Source organism: Lemur catta, chromosome 1 (assembly GCF_020740605.2).
Source record: "Lemur catta isolate mLemCat1 chromosome 1, mLemCat1.pri, whole genome shotgun sequence".
NCBI lineage: Eukaryota > Metazoa > Chordata > Mammalia > Primates > Lemuridae > Lemur > Lemur catta.
In genome coordinates this window covers 218,794,300-218,817,395 of record NC_059128.1, presented here as the reverse complement: position 1 = coordinate 218,817,395, position 23,096 = coordinate 218,794,300, and the positions used below count along the sequence as shown (strand labels likewise).

At 34.5% G+C, this 23,096-nt stretch overlaps 1 protein-coding gene across 8 annotated transcripts in view; it reads right to left on the bottom strand.

Annotated features, from left to right (window-relative positions):
- Positions 1-23,096, bottom strand: part of DLG1 (discs large MAGUK scaffold protein 1) — a 276,957-nt gene that overhangs the window by 242,533 nt on the left and 11,328 nt on the right. For all 8 annotated transcript variants that reach the window (XM_045539998.1, XM_045539999.1, XM_045540001.1 and 5 more), the window contains exon 4: positions 18,752-18,918. In XM_045539998.1, the coding sequence (XP_045395954.1) occupies positions 18,752-18,918 (167 nt within the window). The remainder of the gene's footprint in view (positions 1-18,751; positions 18,919-23,096) is intronic.

Sequence of the window (23,096 nt, the reverse complement as noted above, 5' to 3'; positions counted from 1 at the left end):
TTTAACAAGATCTGATGAACTTCTGGGTTGGTAAATGCATCCACATGCCAGGAAGGGAAAGAACCCCAACACTACCAGGACAGAAGCTCCTTGTGCCAGGGATCCTTCCAGACCTTACTCTACGTGCCTATTTATCTGGCTATTCTTCTGTAGCCTTTATAATAAACCAGTATATGTGTTTCCCTGAGCTCTGTGAGCCATCCTAGCAAATTAAGTGAATCCAAGGAGGGAGCTGTGTGAACCTTGATTTATGGCTGTTTGGTCAGTCAGAAATATAGGTAACAACCTACTACTTGTGACTGGCATCTGAAGTGGAGGCAGTCCTGTGGGGCTGAGCCCCCAACCTGTGGGATCTAACACTTTCTTTACTTAGAGATAGTGTCAGAATTGAATTGAGTTACAAGACACCCAGTTGGTGTCCACTGGAGATGGCTTCACTAAACAAAAAACCCTCACATATTTGTCACAGAAGTCTCTGTTCTGTGCTGTGCTGACTGAGAGTTGAGAAAAAAAATGACTTCTTTTCTCCTCTCAGACCTATATACATATATATGTAGCTATAAGGTTTGGCAGGGTGCACAGAAGTAAATGTCATCATGAGCCAACAAATCCCTTCCTCCATGCAGGACATAGCGTGGAATTACATGCTTGGTTGAGTACTCCCTTCTCCCCACCTTACTCCCAACAATCACTTGCTCTCAACATAAACGAGTAAAGCCCACTTAAGGCTCATAACTCCTTAAATAATTAAAGTTTCCCATTTTTTAAGCAGAATACTGAAAACAATGTAGTTAAAATGTAAATACTGACTAGGCATTGCATTTTGTGAAGGAAAATAAAGAGGTATGTGAAACCATTTATGTGGTTTCTTTCAGTGTTCTGAAATTTCTCTTATGAAATTTTTATTGTATCTAGAATAGTCTAGCACAGGGAGGAAAGGCATCCCTGTATATGGCAGACCTTGTAATAGGAAAGTTGAAAATTACCATAGTAAGTCAGAAATACCATTCAGCCAATTAACAAGCTGTGTAACATAAGTAGTCATTTTCTTTTTAGAGGTCTCAATTTCCTCTTTTATAAAATAAAGAACTCCATGAGTTCTAAGAACCCTTCCACTGATAATATTCCTATGTTTCAATTTCTAAATTCATTGGATTTTAAGCTCCAAGAGGGCAAGACTCAAGAATGTCTTGTGTACCTGATGCTTTATCATCAGCACCAGGAGAGTGGCATAGTGACCAGAATGTAACATAACATGGGGTCAATGAGTATTTGCTGAATTAATGAAGGGACTTTCTAATACCTAAACTATAGGTGATTACAAAATTGAAAACAGTCTTGAAACAATCCTGAAAATTAGACATCCCATTTTCCCAGTAAAAACTACTTAAATAGTTTTGCCAACTCATATATAAACCTGTAAGAATACAGATGAGACTGGGCATGGTGGCTCATGCCTGTAACCTCAGTACTTTGGGAGGCCAAGGTGAGAGGATCGCTTTAGGCAAGGAGTCTAAGACCTGCCTGAGCAACATAGCAAAAGTCCATCTCTATAAAAAATTAAAAAATAAAAATTAAAAATAGCTGGGTGTGATTGAACTAGCTACTTGGGAGGATGAGGCAGGAGGATCACCTGAGCCCAGGAATTTAAGGTTAAAGTGAGCTATGATTGTGCCACTGCACTTCAGCCTGGGTGACAGAATGAGCAAGACTCTCTCAAAAAGAAAAAATATATATATATATAAAAAAAAAAGAATACATATGAAATAGTCAAATACCTACTTTAAATTTATTAAGTCAGCTAACATATAATTATTTAACAACACATTATTAAAATAGTGCCTAAAATATTATTTTATTCCAGTCACACTTCAGAAAACAATTTTAGTCAAACTTTTCACATTTATTGTAGATGCTTAAGGTTGTCATTATAACCATAGCCACTTTTGAATCATCTAAATCTATCTGACCTCAATCAGCTTCACAGAATCTAAGTTGCTTGAGATACTGCCATCTTGAATTAAAATGTCACCTGACCATTTATCCCAAATCACTACTACATATACTCAATATGAAAACCCAAAATCTTTTGAGTGCCAACTTGATGCTCAAAGGAAATGCTCAGTGGAACAGTTGGGATTTCAGATTTTCAGAAAAGAGATGCTCAACTGGTAAATATAATGCAAATATTACCAAACCCAAAAACATCCAAAATCTGAAGTCCAAAACACTTCTGGTCTCAAGCATCTCAGATAAGGGATACTCAACCTGTAGTATCATTCACATAATAGGAAACCAATATGCCCCATTTATATTGTAGGTGTATATTTATAATCTCTATAATGTAACTACTTACTGTATTACTTTTTAATATGCTCACTAATCTTTCAAAAAAGCTTGCATATAATATCTATTACTTGTGGTTTTTAAGATCATACTCAGGAATGGTTACTTAATTTGTGTTAAATTCTACATTAACTACATTTTTTATAAACATCCCAACTGGCACTGACTAGGGACATTTCAAGCCTATGTGTTCTCCTCAGACAGTCATTAGCTATTCAAAGTATTTTAGAAATCACCCTGTAATATGAGCAACTTTAGAAGGACTCAAAAATAAGCCTTTTCAGATGGCAACACCTCACGTAATATTCAGGCACTTAAGATAATTAACAGTATTTTAGAACACCAATGGCTTTTTATACAAAGGAAGTTGCTTCTAAACATGATAAAATAATAGAGAACAAATTGACTTTCTCACCTTAAACAACTATAAAAAGTGAAAAAATATGAAACAATGATTTTTCAGATATTGAATAAAGTGCAAAACAGTGATCCCTGTGAGAAACAAATGAGGTTAGTTCTGTAACTGCCTCAAAAAAACTTTCCAGATTACAGCAGAGGAAGGGGGAAATGAAACAAAGCTCAGCAGTCTAAGTTGAGGAGACAGAGTTGAGAATGCACAAAGCTAATATTCACAGGTACCAGAAAGGAGACAGCTACACAGAGAAAGCTCCAGAGATCTGTAGAGTTTCCCTCAAGTCTTCAGATTAGTTTCAATTAGTGCAGGCATATAAGGAAACCTGAGGCTAGGGAAAGAATCCTAAAAAGAAGCAGGTGGAACAATCCCCAGAGCTTACACATGGCCAAGAATGATGGAAAAACTCGTAATATCCAGGGCACTGGGTAGAGTATTCAGAAGAGTATTACAACAGTTCTGAGACAAAATTAGCCCCATACAGTACTAAAGGTTGCCACTTCCAATAAGAAAAGCTTAAAAGCAAGTTTAGCTTTAAAAGGATCAAACTCTTTCCAAGTAATTCAACTGCATCCCAAAACAAAGCTCAAGAATAAAGGAATATAAAAATATCTAGGCCTCCAAAAGGTAAAATTCACAATGTCTGCCAAATTCATCAAAAATTACCAGGCATGTAAAGAAGCAAGAAAACAAACTCAGAGAAGAGAAAAATCAATCAATAAAAATAGTCCGAGAAGTAACAAATCATAGAATTAGTAGACAAGGACATGTTGATAAGACACTGAAAATAAAAAGGGAATCAAATCAAACTTCTAGAGATAAATTGTCTGAAATGAAAACCTGACTGAATGAGGTTAACAGGAGGCTAGACACTTCAGAAGAAAAGATTAATGAACTTGCAGGCATAGCAACAGAAACTGTCCAAAATGTAACACACAGAGAAAAAAGACTGAAAAAAGACAAATCACATCAGTGAGCTGTGGGACAAAGTCAATCAAACCAATATACATGTAACTGGAGTCACTGAAGAAAAAGAGAAAAAATATTTAAAGAAATAATGGATGAAAAATTTCTAAAGTGGGTAAAAACTATAAACCCACAGATCCAAGAAGCTCAGTGAATCCCAAGCATAAGAAATGTAAAGAAAATTTTAATAATGGAGAGTACATGGCAATGATAAGCACCAAATTCAGGACAGGTTAATTCTGGGGGACAAGGCCTAAGAATGTGATCATAGTGGAAAACAAAGGAAACTTCAACTATATAACATTTTGTCTTCTTAAAGTAGGTAGCAAGTACCTGGATATTTATAATATTCACTATAGTTTCTGTACGATTAAAATATTTTTAAAATAGCACACAAAATGAAAAGGAAAAAAGCAAGGCAAACAGGTGCCAAGAAGAGAAAAAATTTTCAAAAGCAGAGTGCATTGTTGCAAATGCCACTAAAAAATCAGGGAAGGTGAAGACCTTAAATAACACTGAAGAGGAATTTATGTTCTTTACACTTTGCTACACTGATAAATTACTAATAAAGTATATAACATTTTAACATTAATAAAAACATTCTTTATTTTAAAAATCTAACATTTATCATGACACTTAATATGTGTGTCAGACTCTGGTCTAAGTTTACATAAATTATCCTATTTCATACTTACAAACACCATATGTGGTGAGTTCTGTTATCGTCCCCATTTTACAGATGATGAAATTAAGCAATGAGAACTTAAACAATCTGCCCTACAGTGCCCCTTATCCATAGTTTCACTTTCTGTGGTTTCAGTTGCTCACGTCAACCATGGTCTAAAAATATTAAATGGAAAATTCCAGAAATAAACAATTCATAAATTTTTAATTGTCCACTATCCTAAGTAGCATGATGAAATCTCACTCTGTCCCATATGGGACATGAATCATTCCTTTTTCCAGTGTATCCACACTGCATATGTGTTATACGTCTGTTGGTCACTTAGTAGCCATCTCAGCTATCAGATCAACAGATGATAAGAAGAAGGGTGAGTACAGTACAATAAGATATTATGAGAGAGAAAACGATGACATTCACCTAATTTTTATTATGGTATATTGTTATAACTATTATATTTTATTACTAGTTGCTGTTAATATCTTACTGTGTCTAACTTATAAATTAAACTTTATCATAGGTATGTGCATATGTACAGGAAAAAATATAGTATATATAGGGTTTGGTACTATTCTTGGTTTCACACATCCACTGAAGGTCTTGGAATGTATCCCCCATGGATGAGGGGAGACTACTGTAGATCTAGATAAACAGACAAAGAAAGCAAGCTACAAAATGATATACATATATCTCTTATTTTAAAAAAATATATATATAAGCTAAATAATAATAAACATATAGGATTAGCTGAACAAACAACCAATGGTTAAAAGAGATCATTTCAGGAAAAGATTATTAAAAAAGACTTTCAACACTATGCATCTCTCTGTATAAATGTTTTTAAGATGTGTACGAATTACCTGTGTAATGAGGTTTTTTTTTTAAGGTAAGTATATTGGGAATGAGAAGGAAAGAAAAACAAAAGGTAAGCTAATTTTTCAAGAATCTTAGCCAAGAAAAGAAGGAAAGCCACGGGGTCCTACTGAAAAGTGCTTTTTTCTGTTTGTCTCTTTTTCTCTTAATGGAATCTTTGAATATATTAACATTTACAGGATAAAGTAAAGAAAGGAACAGAGGTCCAAGAGAAAAAGGTTATAGATATTGCATGAGGAAAAGGGGAGAATGAGATTTCAAAAGAGAAAAGGATCAAGAGCATAATAGAAGCTATTAGTATTTATTATCTGAGGTAACTTTCACATAATTGAAAACATATTTCTATAGAGTAAGGAATTTTTACAATGAGCATGTATTACTTTAGAAATAAAAAAAGGGAGGTGGTTTAAGAGCACAAGAGATATCACTGCTCTAATATTACAGACAGTAATAGGTGCAGATACAAATATAGAGCAATCAAAATTATTTCAATGATGAGTTACTGAAAATGTCATATAATCAAAACTCATAATTCAAAACCAAATGGGGCTGCCTTCTTGGAGCACATAAATCTACAACCACTGTGGTACACTTAGGCTTTAATAAAGACTTTTATTTTCTTGGTAACTGTAATATTTTGCTGAGTTTTCTCCTAGATTAACAGATTGGCATAATATGGCAGTTGTTTCACTTCTTTTATAGCATTTCATTATACCACTTATATTTCAAAGTTATTAACTTGGGAGCATTAGCAACTAGCACTAGCAACTATCACGTAAACACCGGGATAAGACTGTCAAAAGATATAAACATAAAAATATTTAAAAGTACATAATAGTAAATGTAAAATAGCACATGGTCATTAAAATCATTTGCATATATTTCATATAAATATTACAATTAATATGATACTGACAAAAAGGTACTCCTATGTGACAACTGCCTAAACTTACAATTCACTTGTACACCTACCAGTTTTGATCTTGATAAAATTTTAAATTTTAAGGCTTTGCCCAAGAGTTGTTCATTATTTCGAATTTTGTACATTTTATGTTTCTGTAACACTGTTCAAAAACTGGAATTAAATGAGATAATATTAAATCTGGTGGTGGGGAGAGGGAGTTCAGACTAGTGTCTCTGTGATGTATTATCTCTGAGAAAAAGAGATTCTACTAGAGAAATAAATCATCAGGAAGGATAAGTAAAAACCTTGAGGTAAATGATAAAGGAAATACGAAAATGAGACAACCACCAACATGTAAGATTGTCAATTATTTTGAAGGCAGTAAATTCAAAGTTGTGACAATTCAAGAAGTTGTACTGTAAAATTTTGTCAGCTGTCTTCTTAAGTCCATGGTGAAAACTGTAACTGGGGAGTCTGCCTCTGGGATACATAACCATAGGACAAATAATAACAAAGATAAGAAATGTGCCTTAACTGATTATGGACTGATAACAGCACTATATAAATATTTGCACTGTATCAATTTTAAATTTCCTCAGTCTGATAACTGTATAGCAGATCTTTTTACAAATGTTCATATAAAAGAAACAGTTTTTTAAGGAAAATATCCTTGTTCTTGGGAGATACATGCTAAAGTACTTAATAGTAAAAGATCATGGTATCTGCAAACGGCTATTATATGGGTCAGCAAAAATAAAAGTTTATATATCCATGCACGTTTGTGTGTGTGTATGTATGTACATGTGCATATATTAATAGAGAACAAGCAAATGTGACAAAATGGCAGTTTATTTTACTATTCTTATAATTCTTCTGTAGACGAAATTAGCTTCAGCTAAAAGATGGGTGAAGACCTCACACAGAAGGCTCTGAGCTGGACAGGATAAGTAAAGACACTCCAGTTGGAAGAAATGGCACAAGCAAGGACATAGGAGCAAAGAATTTTGGGAATAACAAATAGTCTATTTCAATCCAAAAGTAGAATTTGTAGAAGGGAGTGACAGTGGTATTCATATAACTTAAAATGTTCTTATCAAGGAAATAGGAATTAAGCAAATAGTTATTTTTTTTAAAAGAAAGGAATAAATGAGATTCCTTCTCATTCTTCTTGAAAGCACACCATAACAATGTACTCTAACAGACATAGAAATACGGTGATTCTATCTGAACAGTATTTAATTCTACCTTTCAGAGAGAAATAAAAAAGGCAGTAAAAACCTGAATACAGTGATATATATAACCAATTGATGGTAGAAACCAATGACTAAAAACCTTAAAAATTGATGGAAACCTTAATTAGAACTTATCTATACATACTCAAGACCTAGCAAGTTTTCAGAAATGTTAACATAAACTAAAGATAAGAAACAGCACTCAAAAGTGAGGTGGTTTTATTCAAGCCTTCTTCAAGAAAAATGCAAGGGTGTTAGTAAATGATTAAAAAATAAAATAGCTGGTCTTTTCAGTGAAAGTTTTAAAGTCTAAATAAATTTTTTTTAAAAAACACCCTATTTCAGAGAGGAGATTAAAAGGAGCCATTTTAAATCAGTCTAATGTCTATCACCAGAAAAAGAAGATCTTACAATTAATGTCCAAGTTTTCTGAAGGGCTCACATCCAGTTAAATAACTGACTCTCTGGTTGACTATAACAGTTTCTAATTATAAAAATTAGAAATAGCTCAAATGGCTATCAAAACTGACAAATATCCACAGAAGAATATCAGGCAGCAGTTAATAAGAATGTCTACATATATACAGACATGGAAAGATATCAAAATCATAAAGTATGCTGAAACACAAAGATGAAGAAGCACAAGCCAAAAACAGTACATCAGCATAATATGATTATTTGTGCAGTTCTTAAAATTAATACCAGATATATGCATAGGAAAAAGTGGCAGACTACATTATACTAAACCATTTTCAGCAGCCACTGCTTCATGGAGGGATTTTACTTTTTTATGTTAAGTCTAGTCATGCATCACTTAAAAACAGGGGTACATTCTGAGAAATGGGACGTTAAGCGACATTATCACTGTGTGACCATCAGAGTGCACTTACATGAACCTAGATTGTATAGCCTATTACACATGCTTATTGCTCCTAGGTTACAAACCTGCACAGCATGTTACTGTACTGAATACTGTAGGCAACTGTAACACAATTGTATTTACGTATCTAAACATATCTAAATATAGAAAAGGTACAGTAAAAATATAGTAAAAAAGATGAAAAAAATTGTCCACCTATATAGGAGCACTTACCATGAATGGAGCTTGCAGAACTGGAAATTGCTCTGGGTGAGTCAGTGGTGAGTGAATATGAAGGCCTAGGACATTGCTGTACAGTTTTGGAGACTTTATAAACACTGTACACTTAGGCTACAGTAAATTTATTTTTTTATTTCTTTCTTCAATAATAAAGTAATCTTACATTCCTATAACTTTTTTACTTTATAAACTTTTTTTTTACCTTTGACTCTCATGCAATAACACAGCTTAAAACTCAAACACATTGTATAGATATACAAAAACATTTTCTTTCTTTATAGCCTTATTCTATAAACTTTTTTCTATTTTTAAAAGTTTCTCTCTTTTTTTTTTTTTTTTACTTTTAAAACTGTTTTTGTTAAAAACAAAGACACAAACACACACATTAGCTTAGGCCTACACAGGGTCAAGATCAGAGATATCACTGTTCCCCCTACACATCTCATCCCACTGGAAGGTCTTTAGGGCAATACACACATGAAGCTGTTACGTCCTACGACAACAATGTTTTCTTCTGGAATACCTCCTGAAGGACCTGCCTGAGTATGTTCTAAGTTAACCTTTTTTTTAAAAATAAGAGTACACTCTATAAAATAATGATAAAAAAGTAAATACATAAACTAGTAACATAGTAGTTTATTATCAAGTATTATTATACTTATATAATTGTATGTGCTATATATACTTTATATCATTGGCATCACAATAGGTTTATTTATACCAGTATCACCACCAACACATGAGAAAAACATTGCACTGCAACATTACAACAGCTATAACATCACTAAGTGATAAGAATTTTGCAGCACCAGTATCTTATAGGTCTACTGTTGTGTATGTGATCCATAGTTGACCAAAACATTACTACGTAGTACATGACTATTTCTAAAGCTTTTTATTTTTTAAACAAACTTGACAGTTACATTTCTATCTCTATTAAAATTAGTTCTTTCTCTCATTATTTTATTAACATTACTGCAATATTTTCATTTGTCTAAGTAACAAGCCCAATTAAACAAAGTAAGATAGAAACATCAGTCTTAAAGCCTGACTGAAGTTGAGTTCTAATCTCAGTTTTTCTACACGGCAATACTGCAAGCTTAGGTAGTCACAACACCCCTGCTACAGTTTGCTAAATTCCAAAGTAAACACAGTGTAAGCATCAAATACTAAGAAACAAAACCTGGCTGATCTCATGCATGTTAGGAGGCTACAATAAGAATGAATTCATGTCCCTGTGACATTCCAAATTATTGTAATATATGTGAATGTGCCTTTTAAAATTACACTTTTTTTTTTTTTTTTTTTGAGACAGAGTCTCACTCTGTTGCCCGGGTTGGAGTGAGTGCCGTGGCGTCAGCCTAGCTCACAGTAACCTCAAACTCCTGGGCTTAAGCGATCCTACTGCCTCAGCCTCCCGAGTAGCTGGGACTACAGGCATGCGCCACCATGCCCAGCTAATTTTTTCTATATATAAAATTATACATTTGAAAATAATAAGATTATTATTATAATCCATTCTTGTGGAACACGTGAAAGTTTTTTAAGAAAGGAAGAAAGAACATATTGTATTGATTTTAAAATATTTTAATACCATAATATGTTTAGATCAGCAATATTTCTCAAATTTTACAAGTTCTGGAGCAAAGGCTTAAGTTGGAAGACTGTGTCACTTGTGTGTCTACTTTCTTACCTCTCAAAGATAATGCCTGAAAGAAAAAGCAACCCCAAGAAACAGAAAAGCCATCATCACTGGCTGATTCTGGTTTGGGGACAGGGAAAATTCAAAATGAACTTGGGAAAATTGCCAGAAGGCAAGAACACATTTGAAGACTAACCGGGACACGCTCAAAGGGAAACAGAGGGATCCCGTTAAGTAATCCCCTGGTCAAATTTGAAGTAATATGAGTATCCAAAGCTGAAACGTATTGTAAACACTGAATAAATAAAAATTGATCAGTCCATAGTGATAGCTTTTTAAAGAGCAAGAAAAAGGGGGAAAACTTAGCCACCATTGGAGGGGATCATCACACAAACTCTACTCTGAAAACTGGTCATTAAAAGAAATAGTATAAACTTTTTACCCTGTCTTTTTAAGAACACAGGTTTATTCCTAGTTGATGGGGAAAAATATTTTTTATAGAAGAATGCCAACTAATAAATACAAATAGAATGATAAGACTGGGGAGGGAATCAACATTTGGAAACTTTGAATGAAATTACTGATTTAGCAAAGATCAATGGGTGAAAATTCATTTAATACAAGGTGCCAAAGTACTACCATATACATAACTGCATCAAGAAACATGTACCTTTACAATGGAGGAACTGGAGGTCCACACCTTTAAGTAAGCACAAATGTAGCCACCTGATATTGTGCTTGCTGATATGATACAATGTGAAGTACACATACAGTAACACTATGAAGTCTATTTACCAAAAATGAATCTAATCAACCTTTACACCTAACTTGCTGTTACTAGAAATACAGAACTTAGTGGAATGAGTTAAATAACATGAGGAAACAAATAAGACAAATACAGAATGCGTGATATACTGTAAGACATGGTCTGGTTTCTTCAAAAAGTTAATGTCATTTAAAGGGGAAAAAAATGAAGAGGACTATTCTATTAATACTAGATTACAAAAGACTAAAGAAAGACACCGTCACCAGAGTTGATGTGTACACTCCCAACCCAATCCAATGACTGACCCCAGGTCTTCACACTTGTCTTTCAGCCTGAGTAGCCCTAGCAAAACCTTGTGCCTTTTAGCCCCCTGTCCATATATCCTCTTCTCACCCAGTCACTTGGGACTCTCCTGTTAACCACAAAACTGTGGACACCACTACCCTCTGTATCTACAAATCTACAACCCTGAAGTATGGGGGAATTGTTGCCTACTAGAAGTAGTAGATAAATTCTTTCCCTTTCTTTCCTTGGACAGAATCCTAAGATGCAGTATACAAGGTCTGTCCAGAAAGTATCCAGCCATTGTTATTATAATGAGAACAGTTTGCAGGACATTGATATAACTTGGCAGCCAATGAAAGTGAACTGTAATGCACATGTGTGAACAATGATGACTTAACTGTACTAGTCAGTGGGGTACTAGATGCCATTAAGTGAGCATGTGTACTGAGTGGCCACTGCATTCAAAATGACTGAGTGAGCAGAACAATGAATCTGCATCAAATTTTGCATAATGTTGACATTCCTCCTGGAAAACTATTCAGATGATTCAGAACGCTTTTGGGGACGATGCAATCACTGCAGCATAAATAAAAGTGTGGCACAAACACTTCAAAGATGGTCAACAATCTGCTGACAGTGATCTACATTCTAGAAGGCCTGCAACAAGCGGAACACCTGAAAAGTCGGATATGTTTGGGCTGCAATCAACAAAGATCAGCGACTAACACTGCGAGAACAAAAAGCTGATCTGGGGATCCCAAAACAACTGTGTCTGACATTTTGATGCAGGATCTTGGCATAAAACGTGTCATGGCAAAATGCGTTCTGCGGTTCTGCTACCAGAGCAGAAGGAACATTGTGCTGCATTTGCTAATGACTTGCTTCAAACCGCTACCAATGAACAAGATTTCCTCAAGAAGGTCACAACCAGAGATGAATCGTGGGTCTACGGCTATGATCCAGAAACAAAAGCCCAGGAGTCCCAATGGAAGTCACCTGATTCTCCATGCCCAAAAAAGGTGCAGCGAAGTCTCAGCAAGATCAAGACCATTGTTAACTGCGTTTTTTGATTAGGAAGATGTTGTCCACCACGAGTATGCTCCCCCAGGCCAAATAATTAATAAGGAGTACTACCCTCAATGTTGTCAGTTAAGAGATGCAACGTGACAAAAATGGCTGCACCTATAGGCAACTGGTGATTGGCAGCTTCATCATGACAATGTGCCACCCATGCATCACACCTTGTGCAGAGTTTTTTGGTGAAACATCAAATCACAGAGGTGACTCAGCCCCTCTACAACCCAGATTTGGTGCCCTGTGACTTCTGCCTTTTCCCAAAGCTAAAATCACCTTTGAAAGGGAAGAGATTTCAGACATCAATGAGATTCAGGAAAATATGACAAGGCAGCTGATGGTGATTCCAACAAAGGATTTTGCACAGTGGAAGAGATGCTAGGAGAACCATGTGAGGTCCCGGGGTACCTACTTTAAAGGGGACTGATGTGTCATTGTCCTGTGTACAATGTTTCTTCTATCTTGTATCTTCTTCAATAAATGTCTCTAGTTTTCATAGTACATGGCTGGATACTTTCCAGACAGACCTCCCATATGACTTCTCAGGGAAGTAATACCTAGGATCCAGCGATCTCATACTTAGTGGCAGGAAGCATGCTTGTATTAGTTTTTCCTTCTTTTTAGCTTATTCACCTGTCCTTCACTTCTGCTTTCTGGGAATGAACTCTCTAAATAACATAATAAAGCACATAAGCCCCCCACCTCAGGTTTTGATTTGAGGAGAACCCAGATAAAAACAGACACCTAACAATCAAATGCAATATGTGAATCTTGGCCACCTCCTGATTTTTTTTAACTTCTACAAAATAGACTGGGGACAATTTTGAATATGGATTACAGAGAAAATTAAATTATTATTATTAATTTTCATAGGTGTGATAATGGTACTAAGGTTACATTGGAGAATATCTGACTATTCTTACCCTTAGGAGATGTGTGAAGTTTTAATAGTCTAAGCACATGATGTCTGCAAGTGATTTTCAAATAGTCCCAAAAAACTACATACATACAGGAAAAGTAAATATGACAAAATATCAGCAATTACCGAATCTATATGGGTATTTATTGTACTACTTATTCCATTTTACTCTATCTTTAAAATTTTTTATAAGTTAGAAAAAACACAATCACCTTTAGCCTATTACTTAATTACAATATAGAAAGAATCACAGCTCTCATTTCATTTGAAAAATATTTACTGAACAACTACCGCAAGTACTACATATATTTCAGCGAGTAAGACAGTTTCTAATCTCAGGAAACTTACAGTCTAGTACAGACCAAAATACACACAAAATAATATACACTGAAGTATTTAATTACAATCATGATGAATAGTATCAAGCAGTGGTACAAAGTGCTATAACAGAGGCTCTGACTTAATCTAAGAGGTAAAGAAAGGCTTCCATCAGGAAGTGGCCTTGTAGTGATCCTTGACTCTCCTGTAGTGATCTTTGACTCAATCTTGTTCTCATAACCTGTTTCCAGTCTGTCCTCAAATCTTCATGCTCTACATTCAAAATATCCATAATTCAGCCACTAAGCACCTCCATTATTACCATTTTGTCTTAATTTCTTTTGGATCAAGCCAATATACATCCTTAACTGGATTACTGAAATAGCCTTCTAATAGGTCTCCTGCTTCTACCTTACAGTGTATTTTCAATGTAATAGCTCAAGTGATTCTTTCAAAGGTTAAGTCAAATAATGTCACTCTTCTGCTGAAAAACTCTGCTATGGTGTCAACTTATCTGCTACTGCCTTACCCACTGAACTCATCTCTCACACTTATTCCCTTATACTCATTCTGCTCTTGCCATACTGGCCATCTTACAATTTCTCATACATTTCAGCTTCACTCCTGCCTTAGAGTCTTTGCACTGGCTATCCCCCCAGATAGCCACAGCAACTTCCACTCTACACAAATATCACCTTCTCATTGAGGCCTACCATGAATACCCTATTTAAAAATTGCAAAGTTTCCTACCCAACCTAGCATTTCTAAGCCCCCCTTTATCTGTTCTTTTTTCCTTCTATATCACTTATCACTTTCTAATATACCAGATAATTTATTAATTTATTGTTGAAAAAACTTCAACTACATAGACGAAATGCATAAATAGCCAGGCGTGGTGGCTCACACCTGTAATCCCAGTGACTCGAGAGGCTTGAGGTGGGAGAATCACTTGAGCCCTGGAGTTCGAGGCTACAATGAGCTATGATCATGCCACTGCATCTCACACAAGGCGACAGAGTAAGACGGGAAGGGGAGGGAAAAGGAACGGGAAGGGGAAGGGGAAAGGGAAGGGAAGAGAAAAGGAATGGGAAGGGGAGGGAAGGGAATGGAAGGGAAAAGAAAGGGAAAGGGAAGGGGAAGGGAAAAGAAAGGGGAAGAGAAGGAAAGGAAAGGAAGGAAAGCAGGCAGGCAGGCAAACAGACACAACGATAAGGAAAAAATAAGCTAGACACAAGAGAGTATATACTGTATGATTCTGTTTATATACAATTCAAAAGGAGACAAAACTAATCTGTGATATTAGAAATCAGGATGGTCCTTTGAGGAGGAAGGAGTAGGAAGTGAATAGGAAGGATACCAGCGAGACTTCTACAGTCCTGGCATATTTCTTTTTTTTAACTGAGATGCAATGAACATACCATAAAGTTCATAAAATTTTGAAGTGTATAACTCAGTGGTTTCTGGTATATTCATAGAGTTGTGAAACCATCATCACTATCTAATTCCAGAACACATTAGCAGTCATTCTATGTTCTTTTTCTTGACCTGGTGTATTCACAATGTAGTAATTCATCAAGTTATTCATTTATAATTTGTGTACCCTTATATATGAATATTATACAGTACTTCAATAAAATTTTTAAATCAATGTTTAGAGGACTTCAGATCATACCTGGTAGACTGAATATATACTTTTAACTCTACTACCCCATAAAACTCTACAGTTTTAAAGCAGATGAATTATTTTAAAGCATGGTCAAAGAGAAAAGGAAAGAAGGTATCTCCCAACACCCCTCGATCAGATAATTCCCTTACCCCTAAGATGAACTCTGAAGGGCTGAAAAGGGGGCCCGTAAATAACAGGCACAACTAAAAACAAGAGTATTACTGAAAGCAGAATACAAAATCAACACACAAAAATAAGTAGCATTTATATACTCTAACAACAAACAACCTGAAAAAGAAATCAAGAAAGCAATCTCATTTATAACAGCTACAAAGAATATAAAATACTTGAATCAATTTAACTATAAAAGATATATATTAAAAAACTATAAAACACTGATGAAAGGAATTGAGGATACAAAAAAATAGAAAGATATTCCACAGTCATGGATGAGAAGAATTAATATTGTTAAAATGACAATACTTCCCAAAGCAATTTACAGATTCAACGTAATCCCTATCAAAATACCAATGACACCAGCCTGAGCAAGAGTGAGACCATGTCTCTACTAAAAATAAAAAAAATTAGCCAGATAGGAAAAAAAAAATTAGCCGGGCATGGTGGCACACCTGTAGTCCCAGCTACTTGGGAGGCTGAGGCAGGAGGATCACTGAAGTTTGAGGTTGCTGTGAGCTAGGCTGACACCATGGCACTCTAGCCTGGGCAAAAGAGCAAGACTCTGTCTCAAAAAAAAAAAAAAAAAAAAAAACACACCAAAAAAACCCAATGACATTCTTCACTGAAATGGAAAAAAAAAAAAAAAAAAATCCCAGAATGTATATGGAGCCACAAAAGACCCCAAATAGCCAAAGCAATCTTGAGCAAAAAGAACAAAGCTGAAGGCATCATACTACCTGACTTCAAAATTTACTACAAAGCTATAGTAGCCAAATCAGCATGGTACTGACAGAAAAACAGACACACAGACCAATGAAACAAAATGGAGAATCCAGATACAAATCCACACAGTTACAGCCAACTCATCTTCAGCAAAGGCGCCAAGAACATTCACTGGGGAAAGGACCGTCTCTTCAATAAATGGTGCTGGGAAAACTGGATAACCACATGCAAAAGAATGAAAATAGACCCCTATCTCTCACACAAAAATCAAATGAAAATGAACTGAAGCCTTAAATCTAAGACCTGAAACTATGAAAGTACCAGAAGAAAACTTTGGGGAAATGCTCCAGGACATTGGTCTGGGCAAAGATTTTTTTGTGTATGACCTTAAAAGCATAGGCAACCAAAGCAAAAATAGACAAATGGGATTATAACAAGCTAAAAAGCTTCTGTATCACCAAGGAAATAATCAATAAAGTGAAGAGACAACCCACAGAATGGGAGTTAAAATATCTGCAAACTACTCATCTCACAAGGGATTGATAACCAGAATGTATAAGGAGCTCATACAACTCAATAGCAATTAAATAAGTAATCTGATTAAAAATTTCAAAAACAATCTGAATAGACATTTCTCAAAAGAAGACATACAAATGGTCAACAGGTACATGAAAAAATGCTCAACATCACTAATAATAAGAGAAATGCAAATCAAAACTATAACGAGATCTCTTTTCACCCCAGTTAAAATGGCTTTTATCAAAAAGGCAACAATGAATGCTGGCAAGGATGCGGAAAAAGTGGAACCCTCCCACGCCATTGGTAGGAATTTAAATTAGTACAGCCACTATGGAGAACAGTATGGAGGTTCCTTAAAAAACTAAAAACAGCAATTCCACTATTGGATATACATACATGCAAAAGAAAGGAAATCAATATATAGAAAAGATAATCTGCACTCCCATGTTTATTTGTAGCACTATTCACAGTAGCCAAAATATGGAATCAAACTACGTATCCTCACATGGCAGAAGGCAGAAGGGAAAGCTAAAATGATAAACTGCATGAAGCCTCTTTTATATGGGCCTTAATCTCATTAAGGAAGAAGCTCTCAGGGCCTAATCACCTCTTAAAGGCCCCACCTCTTAACATCTCGTTGGCAGCACCTGAATTTTAGAGGGGACACATTTGAACCATAGCAATAATTATAGACATTTGAAAAATCCATTTGAAATACACCACGGAAATGAACTATCATAAGAGCAAGTGATATATCAACTAAATAAAAGGATGAAAATGGAAATTTTCCTAGAGAAAGTGATAAAAAAAAACCAAAAGTAAAGAAAATAAGGGCACATACATAATAAACACTAGAATCTCTAATCAAAGAGAAACATGTAAAGTAATACCAGGATTAATAAAGAGCACTGTGAATTGGGTGTTAAGAGGTTGGAAATCCAAAGGTAGACTTGCCCAAACTAATTCAATAAGCTAGGCCAAGTCATTTTCTTCTGGATCTCAGTTTCCTCGTTTTTAAAATGAAAAGGAGAGATCAGATGTGCTTTGATTCCTCCTGCTCTAAAATTCTATAGTTTTATGTTATTTAATATAAAAGATGTAACTGAGAAACTTTCTGCTTCATTACCAAAGTGCTATCTAGTTGCTGCCCATCACCACTTTTCCCGGATTTATAACTCACCAAAGAGAAGGTGAGTCAGTTTTTCAAGCACTAATACTAACAAGAAGGGACTAGAGTCAAATACAGACAGACAACCATTTTCAAATGATTAATTTTTCTCAGGCAGAATCCTCATTACATAATACTTCGTATCTGTTATACCATATCCAACTCTACTGGCAACAGTACAGCACAACAAAAAAGAATATTACTAAGAAAGTTATATATACTCAAAGAGATAGACAGTTTTAACTACAGGAAAATGTAGAATACAATATTGACCTTCAGGTTTACTGATCAGTCTCTAGTTAGTTTTAACACAATCTTTCAAGTGAATAAATAGAGAATACTTGGGACAAATGGGTAACTAAACAACCCAGAACCACAAAATTATATTCTATTTCTAGGAAAGAATACCAGGGCAAAATTATCTTTTCAAAATACAATTTCCTTTTTAATTATCACATACATGGAGCCTCACTGATGTCTACCAGGCAAAGTACTTTTTAGTAGTCTAAAACAAGTATTTCAAACCTCAAACCATTCACAACATTTTCAGACAAGAGTGATGGAGATTCTAAGCTTTTCTTTTCAAAAATATTTTTAACCCCATTCTCTTTAGTCCATTATAAATTATATTTTTCACAAAATATCATTTTTTGTTTTTTGAGACAGGGTCTCACTCCATTGCTGGGGCTAGAGTACAGTGGCGGCATCATAGTTCACTGCAACGTCAAACTCCTAGGCTTAAGCAATCCTCCTACCTCAGCCTCCTGAGTAGCCGGACTAATGGCGTGCACCACCACACCCATCAGAGATGGGGTCCTGCTATGTGCTTAGACTCCTAGCCTCAAATGATCCTCCCACCTCAGCCTCCCAAAGTGCTAGGATTACAGGTATAAAATATCATTTTAATAAAATGAAAAAACTTAGTAGCCCAAATAAAGTGACCCCTGAAAAACATCTTCAGAAAAAATTTTTTATCTTACCTCTACACTAGGGCTAAGGCTGCTTGGCAGTGTTTCTGAAGTCACAGTAGTGCTTGGAAGGCTGGAAATTTCCCAAGTATTCACAGACTGAATTAGTTCAGATTGCTTTGAACGATCTATACATTTTGGATTATCCAGTAAGGTCACTTCATAAAATTCTTGAATATCTAGAGGTAAAGAAAGGAAAAGAAAAATTCAAAAGTATGTTTATTTTCTAAGTAAACTATGTATTGCTACAACAACATAACTCAAAAGCAAAATTTTTACTCTAGATTAGTAAAATATGTCAATCTTATAATGTAAATAGTGAATATTTGCTCATATCATTATGTCACAATCATATCAGAATTTACTGGACACAGTTTAAAATTCATAGGCTTTTTACATTTCAAAGTCAGTGCTGGATTCAAATTCCAACTCCAACACTAATTAATTACACATATAGACAAATTACTTAACCTCTGGTAACTTGCCTCTTACCACAGTGAATTGTTACAAGGAGTGAGCATAATATATTAAGTGCCTAGGCTCCTAACAGATGACAGTTAATATCATTATTGTGAATTTTGTAGATGTGAGTTATTACTGATATTCTATATCTTTACCACCAATATCCAGACCAGGAATGCAAACCCCTTCAAAGTGGTTTTAACTGCCCTTCTAACCAAAACAAAACATCAAAAAAAAACGAAGTTAAAATAAAATCAAAGAACTAGAATGGCTTTTAGATAGCGTCCAGTCTGAATACATAAAAGCAGGAAGTTAAATATTTTTATATTATTTTAGAAACAAAGTCATGATAAAACAAAAGGAACCATAAATTTACTTATAATAGCATAGGATAATTTGCTATCAGCTGGAATGATATGAATTTAGGATATTAACACCAGTTTATTCAGAGCTTCTGAGTAGCAGTTATATAATGCTTAGATTCACCACTCTTAGTCCTTTATTCACCTACTGGTATTATTTTGGATTGACTTTTTTTCAAGGGAAGAGAAATCATTATTTAACAGTAAAGGTAGGCATTATCCTGTATAGAATCATTCACAATAATCGTGAATAACATTTGGACAGAATAACTTACACTTCTTGTTTCTCATTATTTTGAAGACATTAGTGTCTCCTTTAAACAAAATGTGGTATATAAATACATGGACTATTATTTAACCTTAAAAAAGGAATGAAATTTTGATACATTCTACAACATGGATGACTAAACGTATTCTACAATTCTACAACATGGATGACTAAACCTTGAAGACATTATGATAAATGAAATAAGCCAGGCCCAAGAGGACAAATACTGTATAATTCCACTTATACAAAGCACCTAGAATAGTCAAATGCATAAAGACAGAGTAGAACAGTGGTCACTAAGGGCTGGGGGAAGGAAGGAATGGGGAATTATTGCTTAATGGGTAGAGTTTCAGTTTGGGATGATGAAAAAGTTCTGGAGATGGAGAGTGGTGATGACTGCACAACAATGTAAGTGCACTTAATGCGAGTGAACTGCGCAAATAAAAATAGTCAAAATGGCAAATTTTATCACAATCAAAAAATAAGCTGAGTGGGAGTCTAGTGGAGATCTTAAATGAGTAAAGTGCATGGGATTAATATAATATCTATTTAGCTATTTAGAGATATTTTCATTTCTTACTGAGGTCATGGTAACATATTATCAGATAATCCCCAACTTAAAAAGAGATTAATTACCATATTTGGCTAACTAAAACCATATACAAAAGTACTGAAACATTTCTGGTAATACATGTGCAGTGTGGTGAACTCTTTGATATGATAGTATGTCACAATTATTGCTTTCCCTAAAAAATACATATTGTATACATCATCTTTAATCCTGACCAATATTCCATCTTGACATTCTAAACATTCCATAGTTCATACATTTCTCCATCTTTAGGGTGCTTCAAGACTATAGTGATAAACAGCATAATAACACTTCTTCAGAAACTGATTCCCAGTTACAATTCCTTCAGTTATGTCAGTTAAGATTTTTCAAAGGAGCATATAATCAAAAAGGGCACCCTATGGAAAAAATGTATATACAGACTGCGCTTTTCTTTTGAGTCTAAACTATCTGTATTTTATATTTTCCATGTTATCAGGAGTCCTTGGGCCTCACAGTTAATACACATTTTATATGGTCAGAAGAGACTTACACCACTTATCATAGCTTATATAAAGAGTAAGCCAAAAAAGGGTTAATTATCATTATGACAAGTATTTCTACAAAACGACATTCTAGGATTCAAAATAATACTTTCCACTTTGTCTTCATATCTTTGTAAACTGGGGATTATAACCTTGAGTTCTATAAGGTACCTAGCCTAAGTAAAACAGAAGCTACTACCTAAATAGAAGTCAAATGGAAGACAAAAAAACAAACATGGGAAATCCTAGTATCATACCAATCTCTCATAATTCCTAAAGATCCATTTAACAGCCCAAAACCTAACAATCCATGTTATTTGCAAAAGAACAACTTTGTGAAAATAAAGAATTAATAAGTTTAACACTTTAGATACTCAATGATTACTAATGGGGTGAATAATTTCTGGAAGAGGAATAAAAGCATTAAAAAGTGAGATGTGACACAACAATAATGTCTTTGGGAGATGGAGAAAACTGGGGGGGAAATTATATAACATCTCAGGTTTTCCAATTAAAAAACCTGAAAAGGTAGGTTTTTTTTTAAAATGTGATGGCTATAGCTTAAGGTGCTACAGAAGCTTAAGCATGTATTTATTTTAAATTTCTCTAATTAAACATGGGTATAAAAATTTGAAAATTAAATTTCTTTGATAGACAATGAAAATTTCTTTCTCAATTTTGGTTTGTATAAGTCATTTCATATGTGTTTCAATATTTAATGTCAATAATAATGGCTACACATAATTTTATATATATACTATGAAAAACAAAATGCAACTATAGCAAAACAGTAAATGCTTCAAAAGTCACACCCCTCAATACTGTTTATCAGGAACTTCCAAATTTACTATCCAGTATAAAATGATAGAGTTCTTCAATAAACCTATGGAAGTATTTAACTTGCATTCAACTCTAAACTTAGATCTTTACTATGAAGATGTAAAGAAAGTGGGAGTGTACAGGGTAGTCAAAAGGGTTGCCATTTGATAAGAATCCATATTCATCTGAAGATCCAGAGAGCTCACCCAGATATATAATTAAAATGACTGATTACATTTTTATTTACTACCCTGAAAAAAAATTATTTCCTTTGAAGATAATGATGCACTAAAGCAAGCAAAAAGAGAAAACAAGAATGCAGGAATGCTAAAATATGTATTAGGAAAAAACTACATTTTAGTTGACTCACAACTGAAAATATTACTTACGTTGAAACCTACTAGGTCAGTCTTATCACAGTCTATTCCTCATTTACCATTTATAGTCTACAAGTGCTTTTTCTGTTTTGGACGAAACCGGATCCCCACAAGTGCAGTTCCTGAACAAAGATCTAAATTATAAGGCCACAAAAAGCTCCAACATGTGCACTAAGAAAGTCTCAAAAACTAAACTTAAAGACAAGCAGTTAGTCCAATGGAACAGAACAGAATTTCTATCTATTAAAAAAAAAATCTTTGGAAATCTCTAAGATAGCATATTTCAGAAGTCTCCAAATGTAGTATTTTCTTTTAAGTAAAAAGCTTTCATTGCCTTTGTTATTAATATTTTCTTTCTGGAATTCAAAGTTGGCAAACCATGGGAATTAAAGGGAAGTACAGAATTCCAAAAATACCCTCAAAGGGGGTTGAGGCATGGGAGGAAGGGAATTTTCAAAGAGGCAAAGAAATTTTCTAGCTGTTGGTGACAACTTGCATCATCCTAAACAGAGAAACTCACAAACCACGAAACATTTCTCAAACTAAAGAAATAAGACAATACTAATTCAGGATCAGAGTAGAAAGTCTAAATAAAAACCTAAGGATATGTAACAATTTAACATAAGTGATATTTCTAATCTATGAGAAAATCATATTTTATTTGATGGGGAAAAAAGAAAATGAAAGACAAGCCACAGACAAGGAGAAAATATATATAAAAACACATATCTGATAAAAAACTGATATCTAAAGCATACAACAAAAAAGTCTTAAGACTCAATGATAAGAAAATAATCCAATAAAAATGGGCAAAAGATATGGACAGACACCTCACTGAAGTAGACAGCATATGAGCAAATGAGCATATGAAAAGATGCTCAACATCAAATGTCATTAGAAAATTCCAAGTTAAAATAACAAGATACCCCACTACACGCTTACTTAAATGGCTAAAATCCAAAGCACTGACCATA